Below are 19,815 nucleotides of genomic sequence, written 5' to 3' on the forward strand. Positions count from 1 at the left end.
AAGCCTACTGGATTCATTGCCTAGAACCCAAGGGGTTAAATCGTGATTATGACTTGAATAGTTTTCTTTAATATAAAGAGTCCTTTTAGTTTTTTAGTTTTGTAGTCACCCTTTCAACGTGCTCCTTTTTCTTTCTTCCACAGAGAACTTGATGCACATCAAAAACCTGCGTCATTTATTGCCTGGTCAGGGCGTAAGTTCACAATTTAGCATATAGCATTAAATATTAAGTATTATGCACTACTGGGTGAGTTTGAACGGAAGGTGCATGACATGATGATACTTGAAAAAGGGGTGTATGTGAAGAGAGGGTGTCCGCAAAAGTTTGATAAATTGTGGAGTGATTGGTTATCTCATACTCACGTGGTTATATAGGCTCGTCAAGATCAAGACTAGTTATCAGGGAGGGGGGCGTTAGGGCAAGGTGGGGGGGGGGGGAAGGGATTTGGGGGGGGGGGGTTTAGATATTTATAATTCTTTGTTTCAAATATTTGTTTTAACATGTATACACGTTATGTACAGATACTGGATAAAACTGTGTGTTGATATTTGTACGGTTACTGTTGTACTCTGACTCCACATGGTGGATAAAGCAAGAAAAAACAACGTATTGATTTTTGTAATACTCTGTATTTATTGATTCAATAAAAATGACTTGATTTAAAAAAAAGTATTATGCAGTAATAATAACAAAATTGAGTATAATGTATCATTGAATAGTATTTGTTTTGTGAACTGGTAACATTATTTTGCAAGCATGTTATTCCTGCATTATTGTGCCCTTTGCTTATGGCGTTGTCATGGTAACCAACGTCACTTCCGGCCCCATCGCGGGCTATTTAAATGTGTTTATTCCTTGTAATCATTATGTTTGAGAAAGGCTCATAGTAGCCGAAACGCGCCACTTGCCTCCTGTATGTGACCATTAAAATACTTTAAAATTATTACCATAGCGAGTGCCGGTCCTCTCTGTGCAAGTACGTGTGGATTCTCCCTGGACGCACGCACCGCATCACTGATATACGGAGTGCCGACTGTATCTTCTCTGGATCTAGTTACAAAGGAAAGTGACCCCTACCAATCTACTGCCCCTGAAGGCTGCAAAATGGAGAGCAGAAGCGTGTGAGGAGCCAGGGCTGATTGAAGGAAGCCAGGGCTGCCATCAGAAAACATGAAGGAAATGCTGAAATATCAGGGAATTCCTATTTCATTCACAGATTTGTCCCTTTAATCGGCAGGAGCACCTTGAAATTAATTAAAGGCTATGTACACCTTTGGGCGCAATTTTTTTTTTATTATTGCATTGTGCGTATTTTGAGCTAAAATCATTTTTTCAATTGGTCTTTATTAAAAATATAGAGTCCTTTTTTGTGTACAGAGCTGAGATACTCTAGTAGCAGCCTCTGGATTTTATGTCATCTGGGGAGCAGACAGACTCCTTATCTCTGACCACCTAAACACTTATAGCTCAGTCCTTATCTTACTGATAAGAATGTGGCCTAAATAAGTGTTTATGACCTCTTAGTTGTTTAGAGGTAAGGTTTATGAGATGAGGCACAAAGTGAAAGTACCAGTCACACAGCTAGAAAAACAATTAACCCTTTGTGACAGAATGGCTCAGTATCTAATAAAGGCCAATTGAAAATATGACTTTTAGCCAAAAATGAGTAAAATGAAATCAGAAACAAACATTGCCTCCAAAAGGTGCACATAGCCTTTAACTGCTTGCTGTCTGTGAATGAGAATCTTCCAATTTTACTCTAGAACCTGTAAGGACCTAATAAGTGTCATAGCTGAGGGTCTGCTACAGTAGCATCCATTCTCCGCTGCTGGGCAACATGGAAGACCATTCAAATAAAGCTATGATGGAGAATGTGTGAAGTCTGGAGAGGGGTCCAAATGATAGGAGCCATTCCGGTCACAGCCTTGTCTTGAGGTTTATGGAGGTTCTTAAGAAGCTCTGGAATCCTCTGGAGACAATCTCACCAGGCCGGGTTAACAAGGTAAAACAAAATGGCAAGAAGCTGCAGAGTATTCCTTGATAGCTACACAACAGATCTATCAATCACAGTACATAAGGAAGAGGGGGCACTGGAGACCCCTTCCTGAGGCTATTCTAGGAGAGGAGGCCATGATCCAGAATGGTGTTTCCATTCAGTGACAGTATGCAGAGAACTTGAAAATGGAAAAAAAGAGTATATTTTAAGTATATTAAAAAGCTGCAGAAAAGATTAAACAGGGAAAAGGAGACCCAGGGGGGGATGTGACATCTAATTTCAGCAGCTGAATTTATTTCCTAGCACTTCAAAGAGAAAAGTCATTACCAGTACCAGGGAGTCTTAATCTCGGCCACTAGCACACGCGTCTTCACTCACAGGGTACTTACAGGGTAGAATTTGACGCTTTCGGAAATGTGGCTTCCTCTATGTCCCGAAGAAGGTCAGAACTGGAGCTGAGGAGGAAAAGAAAATAATTAGGATCTTCATCTTAACGAGTTCACTTACAAACCATACATGGATGAGGTCGCTATGCCGGGGCTGGGCTACTGTATCTACTAACAGAAGACTAAGGGTCTGTTCACACGTGTCGGATTTAACTGGACACCTATTTACGGCAGCCGCGACCCCATCCACGTATGGTTTGTAAGTGACCTCAGGATAGGTCATCAATATCAGATCGGTGGGGATCCGACACCTGGTCGGTTTTTTTACACAATAAAAGCACACAGAGCTATGGGGACTGGGTATTGCGGATGTACTAGCGGCCATCTAGCAACCCATGTCCTCAGCTCTATACACAAAAATCCCGGTGCCGGGTTTCCTTCAACTTAGTCTACTTTCACACTCACGTTTTGGCTTTCCAATTGTGAGATCCGTTCAGGGCTCTCACAATCGGTCCACAACGGATCAGTTTGCATTCTAATGCATTCTGAATGGAAAAGGATCCACTCAGAATGCCTCAGTTCCCTCTCCATTCCACTCTTGAAGCTGCTTGCAGCGTTTTGGTGTCCGTCTGATGGCACTGAGCCAAACGGATCCGTCCTGACACACAATGTAAGTCAATGGGGACGGATCCATTTTCACTGACACAATCTGGCACAATAGAAAACGGATCCGTCCTCCATTGACTTTCGAAGGTGTTCAAGGCGGATGTTAAACTAAATACAAACGGATGCAGACGATTATCTGAACGCATCCATCCATGACGGATCCGCACAAATCGCGAGTGTGAAAGTAGCCTTATCCTAAACTGAGCAGGAGAACGGAAAGGCTGAACAGTGATGTGAACGAAGCCTTATAAAAAGGCTGTGTTTAAAGTAACAAGGTTTATTAGTAAGGCTACTTTCACACTAGCGTTTTTCTTTTCCGGCACTGAGTTCCGTCCTAGGGGCTCAATACCGGAAAAGAACTGATCAGGCATATCCCCATGCATTCTGAATGGAGAGTAATCCCTTCAGGATGCATCAGGATGTCTTCAGTTCAGTCATTTTGACTGATCAGGCAAAAGAGAAAACCGCAGCATGCTACGGTTTTATCTCCGGCGAAAAAAACAGAAGACTTGCCTGAATGCCATAGGAATGTATTAGTGCCGGATCTGGCGCAGACCTTTAAAAATGAGAAAAATATATACCGGATCCGTTTTGCCTGATGACACCGGAAAAACTGATCAGGTATTGCAATGCATTTTTCTGACTGATCAGGATCCTGATCAGTCTAAAAGATGCCTAAAAAATGACATGTGTTTGCATACAGTTTGCCTGATCAGACAGGCAGTTCAGGCAACGGAACTCCCTGCCGGAATCAAACGCAAGTGTGAAAGTGCCCTAAAGGATCCTTTATTTTATTTATTTTTTTAATACATTGCTGCAAGCGCAACATTTGTCTAAACAGTTGGTAACATTGTTGCCGCCTACTAATAAACATTGTTATAACAACTGCCTTTATTATGTTAATGTACATTTACATGCGCAGAGGGAGCAGACAATTACTGGGAAGGGACAGTGTCTTCCTGATAATTGCCTGCTTGTCAGAGGAGGTGAAAAGCTGGACTTACCACCACTGTATGATGAATACTGCAATCCCCCGTCCTCACACAGATTCAGTGATTCTGGGCAGCAGATCACTGTTCACACAGCACAATCTGCAGCCCACAAGCGATGAGCCCTAATACAAAGCAAACCCTTCTGCAGCATCTTTCTTAGAACACTGCATTGTGCTGTTCCTCTCTTATACCCTATAAAAAATTACAAATAAACTGAAAACTGGGTGTCACCCTAGAGTGCATCAATACACGCTCCAAAGACACGGCCACGCAGCACGTCCAGCATCTGAGACAGGGCAAGAACCACTCTGAGGTGGCATCAAACTGTTTTTTTTACCATTGTTTATTGCTAATGGTTGAGATTTTTTGTGTGTTACCACGCAGCCATTCATAGTAAATACAAAAAAGTTTACAATGAGTTAGTGCAGGAGGATGTGCGGCCCAAGCCACAGAGGGGCACGTCTCAGATGCTGCATGGCTAGGCTGTGGGGACCTGCCCTTACACTGTCCGATCACTTGCTGACATTATCAGACAGGCAAGCTTTTTTAAAAAGAGGAATGGCGTCCAATTCCCAATTTGTTCATAAAAATCCAGGAGGAATAACAGAGGAACGACATAATGCAGACTTGTCACAAAAGATGCTCTGTAATTTTTTCATGGGAAATGCAAGACATGTCAGAGGAGGGGACAGCTACTTCCCCCGAAACTTCCCCTTTGGCTGAAGAGCGGGATGGCTGAAGGGGTAAAAGCCATTATCACCTCCTTTGCTGTGTAGATGTCTCGTTACGAAGGCTAACAAAATGACAAGAATGCAGAAAATGTATGTAAGGACCTCCATTTCCACGGTGAGAGGTCAGAGGCTCTTCATGGTGTCAAGACTTTACAGTGACAATAAATCGAGTCCCTCAGAATAAAACACAAGGGGCTGAAATAGCAGAAGAGGCCGTAACGGAAGACATGGCCTTGAAGATGGGGCATCCTGAGAATGGATCCCGGGCAGGCAGGGAGGAATTCTAGAAATGAAGGCGTGCAGGATCGGAGCCGCTGCCAGCTCTGCCGTTTACATCCACATGAAGGCTATTTGCTTCTCCTGACAGGGCTATATTTTAGGGATTTCCAGCTCTGCATCTCAGCAATAGATTAAAAATTCAGACATTAAAGCAACTTCTCCGGGTCTGTGAGAAGATACAAGACACAGCTGCAAGGAGAAGGAGCTGAGGACGAGAAGACCATATCTTGACAGCAGCTGCTTTTCATCGTTTTATAGGATTAATCTACATTTTATATTGAGCAAATACTTTACTTATCTCATAACTGTGCTCATACTCCAGTCACATCCAGAGCTGCACTTGCTGACACTAAGATTGTCTAACGTAATGTTCTCGGCTGTACTGCACTGGAGGAAGGGACTGGTACAGCCATACAGCAGACTACTGCACAGAACAAGATGAGAACACTACACTTCAGAGCTGCACTGATAACTCTCCAGACACACAACATGAAATCACCGACTGACATTCAAGGAAGCGTCAAGTTTACACCAGTAACTACACAGTCATCAGATGTAGGAAGAGCTAACACCCCTAGATTACAGGAGCTCACATAAGTTGTTAGGCACTGACTGTTTCCTAAAACAATCAGCAGAATAGTGAGTGCAGCTCTGGAGTATAATACAGTATGTAACTCAGGATCAGTACAGGATAAGTAATGTAATGTATGTGCACAGTGACTGCACCAGCAGAATAGTGAGTGCAGCTCTGGAGTATAATACAGGATGTAACTCAGGATCAGTACAGGATAAGTAATGTAATGTATGTACACAGTGACTGCACCAGCAGAATAGTGAGTGCAGCTCTGGAGTATAATACAGGATGTAACTCAGGATCAGTACAGGATAAGTAATGTATGTACACAGTTACTGCACCAGCAGAATAGTGAGTGCAGCTCTGGAGTATACTACAGGATCAGTACAGGATAAGTAATGTATGTACACAGTGACTGCACCAGCAGAATAGTGAATGCAGCTCTGGAGTATAATACAGGATGTAACTCAGGGTCAGTACAGGATAAGTAATGTATGTACACAGTGACTACACCAGCAGAATAGTGAGTGCAGCTCTGGAGTATAATACAGGATATAAATTATTTTCAAATGGTCGATGTGACCAATAATTGTCTCTTGGTTACATGTGCTATTTTCTTTTGAACTTGTGTAAAACTTAACATTTATTTCCTTTTATAAAATATTTCTACCTATTGCTAAAGTTTAAAATTATCAGCTCTGTCTGTGAGTTAGTTTTTCCGTCGTTATAACTTGTGCTTACACTGTTTGTATCACAGTGTAAACCAGCTAGGAGGCTATCATATGTTTCCTGCTTCGCAGGCTCCCTTACTAAATACGATCACTGTCGTTATAGGATATGCTTGCACTACTAATATCAGAGTGCTCTCTGCCTGGGAGACTGTGATAGGTTTCCTGCTTCGCAGGCCTCCCTATTCCATGCAATCACTGCGATAGTCACTTCTCACAATTACACACTGTCTAGAAAACACTCTTCACAATCTGCCCCCCGACATGTTTCGCCAAACACTTGGCGTCCTCGGGGGTTTCGGGCAGTCTGCTCGTGAAAGGGCCGGGACCCAGGCTTATAAAACCTCCCTCTGATGGCGTCATCATTTCATTAGCTACTAAGTATCAATTCTGTTGCTATGTTCACCTTTATAGCCTATCAGGGATGACTTCATGGAGTGTTGTAGCGTCTGGTCACTCCCTTTCTGTTGCTGGTCCAATCGTTACTGTTGTTATATTTCGCATGCGCTAGAACTTAGACACTATTTGCCTTGTCCATCTTCCACTGCGCATGTCATTGGACTTATATATTAGACTTGCTATAATTGTCTATTGCGCCTGCGTTCAATCTAAGTGAATTTCCAAGTGGATTACTATTGCGCATGCGCTAGAACTTAGACAAATTTTCATGTCTATTTTGTCCTGCGCATGTCGTTGGACTTGTATAATAAATTGCTATGTCTATCCATTGCGCCTGCGTTTGGTCTTAGGTGGATTTCCATTGCGCATGTACCAAGACTTAGACATATTCTCTTTTGTCTATCTTATACTGCGCATATCATTAGACTTGTATATTTTACTTGCCATGTCTATCCAATGCGCCTGCGTTTGGTCTTAATGATTTTCCAAGTAGATTACTATTGCGCATGCGCTAGACCTTAGACACATTTTTTCTTGTCCGCTTCCACTGCGCATGTCATTGGACTTGTATATTTCGCTTGCTTTAGTTTCTTTTGCGCAGCCTAAGTCTTGATGGATTTTGACATGGATTTCGATTGCGCGTGCGCTTGAACTTAAACAACAGTTTCTTTCTCCATCTTAGGCTGGCGCTGTGCTTGGTAAGCTGCGAGGAGGCCGTGGTGCGCCAGTGAGCGCTTTAAACAGCTGATTTGAAGGGGGATGGGGGGGTTATGCTGGAAGTTGGACCCCTGCCAATCTGATATTAATGACCTATCCTGAGAATAGGTTATCAACATCTAGCTCCTAGAAAGCTCCCTTTAACACCGCATCAGCATATTCATCTGTGCACAGAACGATATGGACCAGGGATGCTCAACCTGTGGCCCTTCAGCTGTTGTCAAACTTCAACTCCCACCGTGCCCTGCTGTAGGCTGATCGCTGTCTGCGCATGCTGGGAGTTGTAGTTTTGCAACAGCTGGAGGGCCGCAGTTTGGCCATCCCTGATATAGACTAACATCAGCCCTGTCCCTGTGAGCTTACAATCGGCTAACAGGCCAGTTACTCCCCCCTAGAGGACATGTATGGAAATGGGTCTGATCACTAGAATGGGAGACCCCAGTCGACACCACGCGGTGTGCTTATGAACACTCCACCTCCACTACGCTCAGAAAGAAGAGGCTGTGGCAGTATTTTAGCGCTGCGCCCCCTTTTCCGCAGTGAAGTGGTGAACGGCCCTATTCAAGTGCAAGGAAAATTTAGTAAGGGAAGCAGTGATACACAAGCGTTGTGGCCGCGTCGATGGGGTTTCTCCCAGGTTGGACCTGCACCAATTGCGAAATGATGCCATATGCTAGCAAAACGCCATTTCTTTACAAGATGGGAGCGCCTCTTTAATTACAGAAAACCAAAGACCTCAGAGGAAATATTCTCTGCGACCGGACGGCGGCTGACACCTAAGTCAGTCACTGAGCCGCCATGGCTAGGTCGCCCTATGTGCACGTCATCAGGTGAGCACACACTCCTCCACTAATAATTCTCAATCTGCTAAAATGTTGGAGGACTCATTAGCTGAACGCTAGGAATCACAGATGTTGCCAATAAAACAGCCCAAAAATAAGACAATGGAAACAAATATTTAGGCTCTAAATGGCTCCCCATGTGATGATCCCGATCCCCTTCCTTCAAAGCGCTTTGTTCCCGCGCCGCCGCACTAAACACATGCGGCACGCGCTCTGTAGATGTTCTGGCTTACTACTGTAATTTCCCAGAAAACCAGCAATTTATGTAACTAGAAATAACTAAAGCTGCCGTGGAATGTGAAATGTCACTTTTAAGTGTTCTCAGTTTTTTTTGTCATTTTATATCCGGCGACTGGTTGAAAGTTGGAGAAAACATTCCATCTTCCTAATTAGGTCTTAAAATGAAACTCCACGCAAAATGAGAATTTACAGGGCGCAGCAACCGCATAGCTGTTGTACTATGTTCTGCAGAGTCTGTCGGAGGTAGAGGTTGGCAGGACTCTCTGTACAGTGGCATCCCTGGCCCGTGGGTTCTTAAGTCCAAAAAAATGACACACCATGCAGTAGACTATTTTTGGACTGCCCAGGGATGGAAGAGTGCAGCAGACTGTGCTATTCCATACAGCTAAAAAACAAAAAAACTCTACGCCTACAGGACACTCCGAGTAGAGGCCTATGGATACGTGTGAAGCATATGCAGGTACATACACGCACAACGCATCCTTACACATGCTCACACACATATGACACACTCTCTGGGCATTATATACGGGTGTCCCATAGTGAGAGGGTTACATGGAAGGACCTAAGTGCCGCTGCAGAGTTTGGGAAAGCCCTTTTATTCTTCATGGGCTGGAAAAGATTCCCTTTACGTAACAGCGGAGCGGGCTCGAATAGTAACAACTACAATTATAAAGCGCAAATTTGCTCACCACGGTTGTCACTTTCCTTCCCTGACTCCTCTGTAGCTCACACAAAGTGGGGGCGACAAAGAGCAAAGCGAAAACTTCCTCCAATGGTAAAAAGAACAAGACGTCTTCACTCATTTGGCGCGAAAAGAATGAAAATGTACTTGACATTTATCAGAATATAACAAGAGCTCCAGAGCCCCTGCACACGACAAATGTTAAAAATGTGCTCCCTGTACCCACCACTAGAGGGAGCTCAGGAGCTTACTGCATACTATTTATACACTGTATGCTGTAAACCCCTGAGCTCCCTCTAGTGGTGACAGCAGGGAATGCTAATTTATTAGCTTTTCCAAGGATTTGGCACTCCATATCAAGAAAACTGAGTCTTAACCCCTATAAAAAAAATACTGTATGCAATTAATCAGTATGTTGGAGCTAGAAACAACATGGTGGAGAGTCATATACGAGTACCAGTATTCCGCATCAGCAGCTGAGTCAGTTAGACCTCTTGGATGACATTAGTTAGCAGGTATAATAGCCGCGCTTGGATATGAGACATTATATATTTGGCTCCTTATGGAAATTTAGCAAACTGGGTCACACTGTAGACTGAGAGCAGAGATCAACATGTGCTCAGGATGTACAAATCTCATTTCTCTCCCCCTCCTGGATGTTCTCTAGAACTTACATGTGCTGTCCAACTGTTCTTTGATGATTTCCCAATAGCAGGGGAGCCATCTGAAAATGTCCTCACCAGGACCACCTCATCACCAGCTTCTGAGGGTATGTGCTCCAGGAGTGATCTCTAAGTAAGGTCTCGCCTTTAATCTACACAATGTCACACACTTTCAGTTATTGGCGTCATCCTGGACTGCGTGCCTCCAACCATCAAAGGGATGAGGGCCTAATAATACCCACGCAATGCATCGGGCCCTCTAATTACATGTATCACGTTCAGCCCTCGGGAGGTAATTAGGAAACATTGGGCAACAGGAGGTGCTGAAATGCAGCAGTTGTTTCATATATATATATAGACTGGTGCCTCTGGCATCCTGGGCATAGACGGTTACTCCACAGACTCGCCCCTTTAAGAACAAATCGAGTCGCTGGCTTAAAAAGTGACCATTAGAGCACAGCTATGATCAGTGACTCAAGTTTCATTATATATTGGAGTCTGAAACCAAACCTCCAGGGCCCTGATAATTTGGCCTCTAATCCATGCTTTACACTGCAGCTTTGCTTGTTCTGAGTGGCTGGTGAGTATAAGTGTAAGTCTATGCATGGACAGCAAGATTAAAAATTAAAAGCAATGAAAAACTTTATAAAGAAAGGACAAAATCTGAAAATTCTGTACAAAGACTGAAGGGAGGGGCCTTAAGAAGGCGGAGAAGCCTGGAGATCTACTTTAAAGATTATGGAGACCTTTGATATGGAAAAAAAAATAATAAAATGGTTCCTTAAGTTGCACTAAGATTCAGGCTGCAATCTTTACTCCTTAATTCATTTTCAGACCCTGATATTCAGTTTACAACCCACTCCTATCTCATGTGGGCGTGTCCCTCCCAGTGATACATGTGATCTGTGCGTCCAGCATGCTGCTGCCTTCCCTTGTCTGCGATATGACCTCCTTGGCGGCTTTCCTTCCTCCAAACAGCCTCCATGTACAGCCTCTTCCCCCTCCCTGCGTCTATCCTTAAGGCCTCCTGCACAACGCCATTGTGCGGCCGTTCCGTGCATTGGGTACCGTAATTTGTGGTCCCCAATGCACGGGCAACATCCGGGCGGCGGCCGGGACGGATCGAGACCCATTCAACTTGAACGGGTCTGTGATCCGTCCGCACCGTAAAAAAAATAGAACATGTTCAATTTTTTGGCGGTGCGGAGGCATGGACAGAAACACCACGGAAGCACTCCGTAGTGCTTCTGTGGGCTTCTGATCCATGCTTCTGTTTCGCCCCGCATCTTGCGGATTCAAGAGAATGGGTCCACATCCGTGATGCACATGGCCAGTATGTAGTATGCGGTATGCGGGCCGCAATATGGCCATGGCCGGGCAACGGCAGTGTGCATGAGGCCTAAGACTGACTAACGGGAAGGGGAGAGCAGAGAGCCATAAGAAGCAGGAGCTCTGATGGATTTATGGCAGATTCAGCAGTGCCGGCAGCTCCGTCAAGGACTTCATCTACATCACTCGTCTGGAAAAATGATAAATTCCAGAGTGTAATGGAGATCTGTACTGTGCCGGATTATCAGACTTTTTATGTTATCGAATGACAGATGAAAAGATCCTGAATAGTTTACAATGCATGCTTTATGCTGCAGTTCACACTGCATTTGCAGTATATGTCGGATGTATTATGTCAGGGCGTCCACAGGCACTAATGTTGTAAAATGCATGCCGCACTGTATGTGAGGAGCACGGATAGGTCTGAGGATTCTTGCTAGTGCATACAGCAGACACTGCCGTGTGAATGCAGCCCTAGGGTAAATGCACACGTTCAGGATTTATGTGCAGAGAATCCGCACTCATATTCGCAGGTTTTTGCAGAGAAATCCGTGTGGACAATCCGCATCAATTGGTGCGGATTTGCAGCAGATTCGATGCAGATTTTACTCGTCCCATTGAAGTGAATGGAGAAAATCGGGTCAGGAAAAATAAAATAAACTGACGTGCTGCGGATTTTAAAGTCTGCATCGTGTACATGAGAATTTCAAATTTTGCGGAACGGAACAGCTGGCCCGTAATAGAACAGTCCTATCCTTGTCCGTAATGCCAACAATAATGGGACATGTTCTATTTTTTTGCGGAACGGAAATACGGACATACGCAAACAGAATGCACACGGAGTAATTTCCGTTTTTTTCTGCGGACCCCTTGAAATGGATGGTTCCGCATACAGTCTGCAAGAAAACACTGGAGCGGACACGGAAAGAAAATACGTTCGTGGGCATGAGCCTTTAGGACATGAGTGAGGTGGTGATGATGGGGGTGGTAGTGGTCACTGGCTGGAAGAAGAGATGCAGCGATGAGAATCACATCAGGAACCACTGTGCTGGGTTTTATCAGTAAATGTTTCAGCAGATTCATTCTTTTTCCTTTTCATGTCTTCCTCTCTTTATTTTTCCTTTAAGACTAATGAAAGCTCCTTATAGTTTCCAAACGTAACACTGTGTCAGCGAGATACTTCAGAGCCGAGAGGTGGGACCTCCTCATTAGACAGGGCAGACCTTCCTTCCACCTCGGCCTGGTTTCTCCAGCACAATATCAGCCGAATAATCACATCTTTTTACATTGACTTGAAACAAATAAGAAAAATAAATTTAACTTCAAAAGGAATCCGCTTCCTGGCATCTCGTTTCATCCCCCGACACAGATGGAAGCAAAGTACAATTAAAACCGTTCCCTGTGGCGGTGCCAGCCATCGGAGAAGGTCAGGTCTTCCTCTGAGAGGGGCTCCGCTCGTACATGTAACAGCTTGTTCAGAATGTGCCAATGTGAAGTTATCAGGGGTTTTATTAGACAGCCACACGGCTCTGCGGCCAGCGCCGCACACGGAGCACCACCGTCTGAACGCGGCAATCACACTCCACTCAAGTTCTGCCAAAGTACTGGAACAATGAGGAGAGTTATGGCGGACACAATGATGTGACAATCCAGGGAGAAGAAAATACTTGACTGTGGGCATGCCAGTAACACAGCTTAAAGGCGGGCAAATATTCATATGTGGTGGCAGTCGGCCTCGCTGCAGCAGTAAAGGGCACTGCCACCTGCTAAAACATTTTAAATGAAAACTACGGGGTTCTTTGCGCCGCAATCTGCGACTTTTCTTGCAAAAGTGGGCATGGTGTGGGCCCGTCTCATTTGGCATCTTTTACGCCTGTTTTAGGCGTAGAAAATGGTGTAAATGTAAGAAAGAAAGGAAGCTGGCGTAGATTTAGACAGGCGGAGGATACGCTGAAGTTATGGAGCGGCCGGCGCCATCCAACGCCAGCTGAAGAGATATTATGAACGGTGTTTTAGACGACGGTCTTAATAAATGACCCCTTATTTTATTGCGTTGCATAAAAATGGCTTCACAGGCAAGGATATTGTGGCTACTAAGATTGCACCTCAATCAACAATTTATAGGATCATCAAGAACTTCAAGGAAAGAGGTTCAATTCTTGTTAAGAAGGCTTCAGGGCGTCCAAGAAAGTCCAGCAAGCGCCAGGATCGTCTCCTAAAGAGGATTCAGCTGCGGGGTCGGAGTGCCACCAGTGCAGGGCTTGCTCAGGAATGGCAGCAGGCAGGTGTGAGCGCATCTGCACGCACAGTGAGGCCAAGACTTTTGGAAGATGGCCTGGTGTCAAGAAGGGCAGCAAAGAAGCCACTTCTCTCCAAAAAAATACATCAGGGACAGATTGATCTTTTGCAGAAAGTCTGGTGAATGGACTGCTGAGGACTGGGGCAAAGTCATATTCTCCGATGAAGCCTCTTTCCGATTGTTTGGGGCATCTGGAAAAAGGCTTGTCTGGAGAAGAAAAGGTGAGCGCTACCATCAGTCCTGTGTCATGCCAACAGTAAAGCATCCTGAGACCATTCATGTGTGGGGTTGCTTCTCATCCAAGAAGGGCTCACTCACAATTTTGCCCAAAAACACAGCCATGAATAAAGAATGGCACCAAAACACCCTCCAACAGCAACTTCTTCCAACAATCCAACAACAGTTTGGTGAAGAACAATGCATTTTCCATCACGATGGAGCACCGCGCCATAAGGCAAAAGTGATAACTAAGTGGCTCGGGGACCAAAACGTTGACATTTTGGGTCCATGGCCTGGAAACTCCCCAGATCTTAATCCCATTGAGAACTTGTGGTCAATCCTCAAGAGGCGGGTGGACAAACAAAAACCCACTAATTCTGACAAACTCCAAGAAGTGATTATGACAGAATGGGTTGCTCTCAGTCAGGAATTGGCCCAGAAGTTGATTGAGAGCATGCGCAGTCGGATTGCAGAGGTCCTGAAAAAGAAGGGCCAACACTGCAAATACTGACTCTTTGCATAAATGTCATGTAATTGTCGATAAAAGCCTTTGAAACGTATGAAGTGCGTGTAATTATATTTCACTACATCACAGAAACCACTGAAACAAAGATCTAAAAGCAGTTTAGCAGCAAACTTTGTGAAAACTAATATTTGTGTCATTCTCAAAACTTTTGGCCACGACTTTACACATATTGACTGTAACCATGGCGACACACAACTCTGCACAAGAGCTGTGTACACAAAAAGGTAGGAGATTTTGCACCAAGACTGTTGAAATACTCCTTTCCCATTAGGTCCAAGTTAAGTGGAAGGATAGAAGTTCCATGACTAGTGTTCGGTCTCATGGGATCCAGGACTACAGGAAAGAGTTAAAAAGGACCTTTCACCGCTCCCGACACGCCTGTTTTAATAGCTCCATGCATTCCCCGTGTAATAACAATTCTGGAGCATCTATGTTGTGCCATTCCTGTATTATTTCTGCTAATAGTTATGAGTGAATTGCTAGCAGTCTGTAGTAAGGGTACAGAGGGGCGTTACCAGTTGGGGGTGTGTACCTCCACAGACTCACTCTATCCAATCAGTGCTGCCATTGTCAGACTGTGCAGGTCAAAGCCCCCCCCCCCCCCCCCCCCAACTTGTTACATCCCCTCTGTACCCTTACTGCAGACTGCTGGCAAATCATTTATAACTTCTAGTAGAAATAATAAAGGAATGGCACAACATAGAGCCATAGGAATGGATGCTCCAGAGCTGTTATTACATGGGTTGTTTAGTAGTTACTAAACGAGACGTATCAGGAGTGGTAAAAGGTCCTCTTTGAAAAGGACCTGTCACCTCCCTGACATGCCTGTTTCAGTCATTACATGCGTTCCCCATGTAAATTCTGGAGCATCGATTCCTATGGCTCTATGTTGTGCCATTCCTTTATTATTTCTACTAGAAGTTATGAGTAATTTGCTAACAGTCTGCAGTAAGGGTACAGAGGGGTGGTAACCAGTTGGGGGTTGTACCCAGCACTGATTGGATACAGTGAGTCTGTGCAGTACACCGCCCCAACTGGTAACACCCCTCTGTACCCTTACTGGAGACTGCTAGCAAATCACTTATAACTTCAAGTAGAAATAATAAAGGAATGGCACAACATAGAGCCATAGGAATAGATGCTCCAGAATTTTTATTACATGAGGAATGCAAGTAGTTACTAAACGAGACATATCAGGAGTGGTAAAAGGTCCTCTTTGAAAAGGACCTGTCACTTCCTAGACATGCCTGTTTCAGTCATTACCTGTGTTTCCCATGTTATAACAATTCTGGAGCCTTTGTTCTTATGGCTCTGTGTTGTGCCACTCCTTTATTTCTACTAGAAGTTATGAGTGAATTTCCAGCGGCTTACAGTAAAGGTACAGATGGGTGTTACCAGCTGGGGGTGTGTCCCTGCACAGTGACACCAGCAGTACTGATTGGACAGAGTGAGCCACACCTGCTACTGGTAACACCCAGCAGTACCTAAAATGTAGACTGCTGGCAACAGGAATGGCACAACATAGAGTCATAGGAATAGATGCTTCAGAATTATTACATGAGGAATGCAAGAAGTTACTAAAACAGACATGTCAGGAGAGGGGACGGGTCCTCTTTAATCCAGCCATAGACATGAAATAGCTGTCGGGCCCAAGTTACTGCTATAAAGTGATGGAGAAAAGGGGCAGCAAGACACAAGGGGCCTGTACTGGTAAAAATCCACATTGCCATCATTCATATAATAAAGGAACATGAAGATTAGAATAATTCCGGATCCCAGCGATGTCATCAGTAATAAGCCTTGATGGAATGCAGCGCCACGTTCAGCCACATTCATTTGTGATTCCTATTAGTGATGTCGCTCTTCTGTCCATTAGACGCTTTGAACTGGACAAGAATAATTAGAACCTTGTCCAAAGCTGAGAAGAGGAGAGGATGAATAATATGCACTTACCAGCAATTATAAAGACTTGGCCCGCGCCCGCCGGCTCTGTGCTATACAATCTAATGCTATTAAAAACTGTTTTAACTGGAAACGCGCTGGACTGGCACCATGACTGGGAGTTACCAAGGCCGTGTACTCACTGACTGCACTTCTAGACAGGGGCGGACTGGCCCTGGAAACCTAAAAGTGGTCTCATGTTGTAGGCCGGTCCAAACTGCCAGAAAGTGAGGCAACACTAGTAGGCGGGGCCAGCAACACTGCAGTGCAGCACAAAATACTACCGCCATCGCTACAGTACTCAAGTGAATCACAGTCGCGAGGACGGCGATGCAGCCCTTACAGGGGTCCTCTCACTTCAGCAAGTGGCATTTATCATGTAGAGAAAGTTAATACTAATGTATTATCATTGTCCATATTGCTTCCTTTGCTGGCTGGATACATTTTTCCTTTACATTATACACGGCTCGTTTCCATGGTTACAGACCACCTTCAAATCCATCAGTGGAGGTCGTGCTTGCATACTATAGGAAAAAGCGTCAGCCCCTCTGGTGGTCAGGACCATGGGAGCGCACACCGGCTAGTTCTTTATCCTATATTGTTCAAGCATGGCCGCTGATGCTGGATTGCAGGGTGGTCTGTAACCATGGAAACGAGCTGTGTATAATGTGATGGAAAAAATGAATCCAGCCAGGAAAGGAGGCAAATATGGATAATAACAGTATATCAGTAAGTGGCTCGTATTAACTTTCTCTACATGATAAATGCCACTTACTGAAGTGAGAGGACCCCTGTAAGTACCTACATTAATTCATGCTGAGAGCATTATGTACCCAGCCTGCAGCCATGAAGAGGACTCAGACGGACCCCCAGGAAGTTTCCCTGTAGGGTCTATGGCCGGTGTGCTCCTGTTTCTAGGAATCCTGTGGGCCTGCTCATACAGAATGATGCAGCATTGTGCAGATAACCCTGAGCAGCCCCCGCACGCACCCAGCAGAGCTCACCCCGAGCTATCAGTGCGTGAACTGAACCTCTCACTAGGGGGAAGCCCCGCATCCTGAAGTCATATCTTCTGATGAGTAACCATCTGTATCCTCTCCTGCGAGGCAGAGGCACGTTCACAGGGAGCGCCAAGTACATGACCTGAGGCTGAAGAGGGACACACAGGACATTGTACAGAACTGATAAAGCTTTACTTTGAACGACTGTAAATTCACAGCTGTCCCATCATATACTCCATTCACACCCAATGCTGCATTCAATATTCTACATTTTCTTTTTCTTGCTTTCAATCTTTATGATCTCAGCATCTCCCCCCCCGTACATTACGGAGATGTAAATTCGCTGATTTGACCCGTTTTGCCTGTGCAGTGTCATGATACTTTTACGCAACCGTGCACTGCAGCCTCGTTGGCCAAACCTATGGCAAGGCAATCCGCTGAGGTCTCGCACTGGGCTGCTCTATGAAGGACAGGCACTCTATAAATTAAATAATTCCTGTTCTGAATGACTTAAAGGGGCTGTCCATTTTCGGGAGAAAACTTGACAACCCTCAGGATCAGCTCGCAATAAAGAACTGGTAAGTACTTACATGCCAAATCCTGCACCGCCATTCCAGTTCTCCCAGCCAGGATCTACTTACCTGGCTGCAGTGGTGATGTCACTTCAACAACATGTGACCTCTGCAGCCAATCACTGGCCTCTTCACTGCTCCACTGAGGACAGTGATTGGCTGCAGCTGTCATATGCGGTCAACGTGATGTCACCACTGCACCACTGGAGCCCGGCTGGGAGAACCGGAGTGCTGGCATGGAATCTGCCAGATAAGTACTTACTTGTTCCCAAGGGTTGTCAGGTTTTCTCCTGAAACTGGACAACCACTTTAAGGAGGGGAGGAGCTAAAATGACAAGATATATTTTAGCCTCATGATACTTCAGTAGGCTGCTGAAAGGGTGAACATTACACTCCCGCTATTAAGGGGTGCCATTACACTCCCGCTATTAAGGGGTGCCATTACACTCCCGCTATTAAGGGGTGCCATTACACTCCCGCTATTAAGGGGTGCCATTACACTCCCGCTATTAAGGGGTGCCATTACACTCCCGCTATTAAGGGGTGCCATTACACTCCCGCTATTAAGGGGTGCCATTACACTCCCGCTATTAAGGGGTGCCATTACACTCCCGCTATTAAGGGGTGCCATTACACTCCCGCTATTAAGGGGTGCCATTACACTCCCGCTATTAAGGGGTGCCATTACACTCCCGCTATTAAGGGGTGCCATTACACTCCCGCTATTAAGGGGTGCCATTACACTCCCGCTATTAAGGGGTGCCATTACACTCCCGCTATTAAGGGGTGCCATTACACTCCCGCTATTAAGGGGTGCCATTACACTCCCGCTATTAAGGGGTGCCATTACACTCCCGCTATTAAGGGGTGCCATTACACTCCCGCTATTAAGGGGTGCCATTACACTCCCGCTATTAAGGGGTGCCATTACACTCCCGCTATTAAGGGGTGCCATTACACTCCCGCTATTAAGGGGTGCCATTACACTCCCGCTATTAAGGGGTGCCATTACACTCCCGCTATTAAGGGGTGCCATTACACTCCCGCTATTAAGGGGTGCCATTACACTCCCGCTATTAAGGGGTGCCATTACACTCCCGCTATTAAGGGGTGCCATTACACTCCCGCTATTAAGGGGTGCCATTACACTCCCGCTATTAAGGGGTGCCATTACACTCCCGCTATTAAGGGGTGCCATTACACTCCCGCTATTAAGGGGTGCCATTACACTCCCGCTATTAAGGGGTGCCATTACACTCCCGCTATTAAGGGGTGCCATTACACTCCCGCTATTAAGGGGTGCCATTACACTCCCGCTATTAAGGGGTGCCATTACACTCCCGCTATTAAGGGGTGCCATTACACTCCCGCTATTAAGGGGTGCCAATACACTCCCGCTATTAAGGGGTGCCATTACACTCCCGCTATTAAGGGGTGCCATTACACTCCCGCTATTAAGGGGTGCCAATACACTCCCGCTATTAAGGGGTGCCAATACACTCCCGCTATTAAGGGGTGCCATTACACTCCCGCTATTAAGGGGTGCCATTACACTCCCGCTATTAAGGGGTGCCATTACACTCCCGCTATTAAGGGGTGCCATTACACTCCCGCTATTAAGGGGTGCCATTACACTCCCGCTATTAAGGGGTGCCATTACACTCCCGCTATTAAGGGGTGCCATTACACTCCCGCTATTAAGGGGTGCCATTACACTCCCGCTATTAAGGGGTGCCATTACACTCCCGCTATTAAGGGGTGCCATTACACTCCCGCTATTAAGGGGTGCCATTACACTCCCGCTATTAAGGGGTGCCATTACACTCCCGCTATTAAGGGGTGCCATTACACTCCCGCTATTAAGGGGTGCCATTACACTCCCGCTATTAAGGGGTGCCATTACACTCCCGCTATTAAGGGGTGCCATTACACTCCCGCTATTAAGGGGTGCCATTACACTCCCGCTATTAAGGGGTGCCATTACACTCCCGCTATTAAGGGGTGCCAATACACTCCCGCTATTAAGGGGT

At 45.5% G+C, this 19,815-nt stretch overlaps 1 protein-coding gene across 1 annotated transcript in view; it reads right to left on the reverse strand.

The window, feature by feature from the left end:
* RAD18 (RAD18 E3 ubiquitin protein ligase) overlaps window positions 1-19,815 on the reverse strand; it is a 303,633-nt gene that overhangs the window by 35,629 nt on the left and 248,189 nt on the right. The window contains exon 12 of the mRNA XM_040407201.1: window positions 2,387-2,452. Coding sequence (XP_040263135.1) covers window positions 2,387-2,452 — 66 coding nt within the window. The remainder of the gene's footprint in view (window positions 1-2,386; window positions 2,453-19,815) is intronic.

The sequence above is a fragment of the Bufo bufo genome, chromosome 9 (assembly GCF_905171765.1).
Source record: "Bufo bufo chromosome 9, aBufBuf1.1, whole genome shotgun sequence".
In the NCBI taxonomy this organism is placed as follows: Eukaryota; Metazoa; Chordata; class Amphibia; order Anura; family Bufonidae; genus Bufo; species Bufo bufo.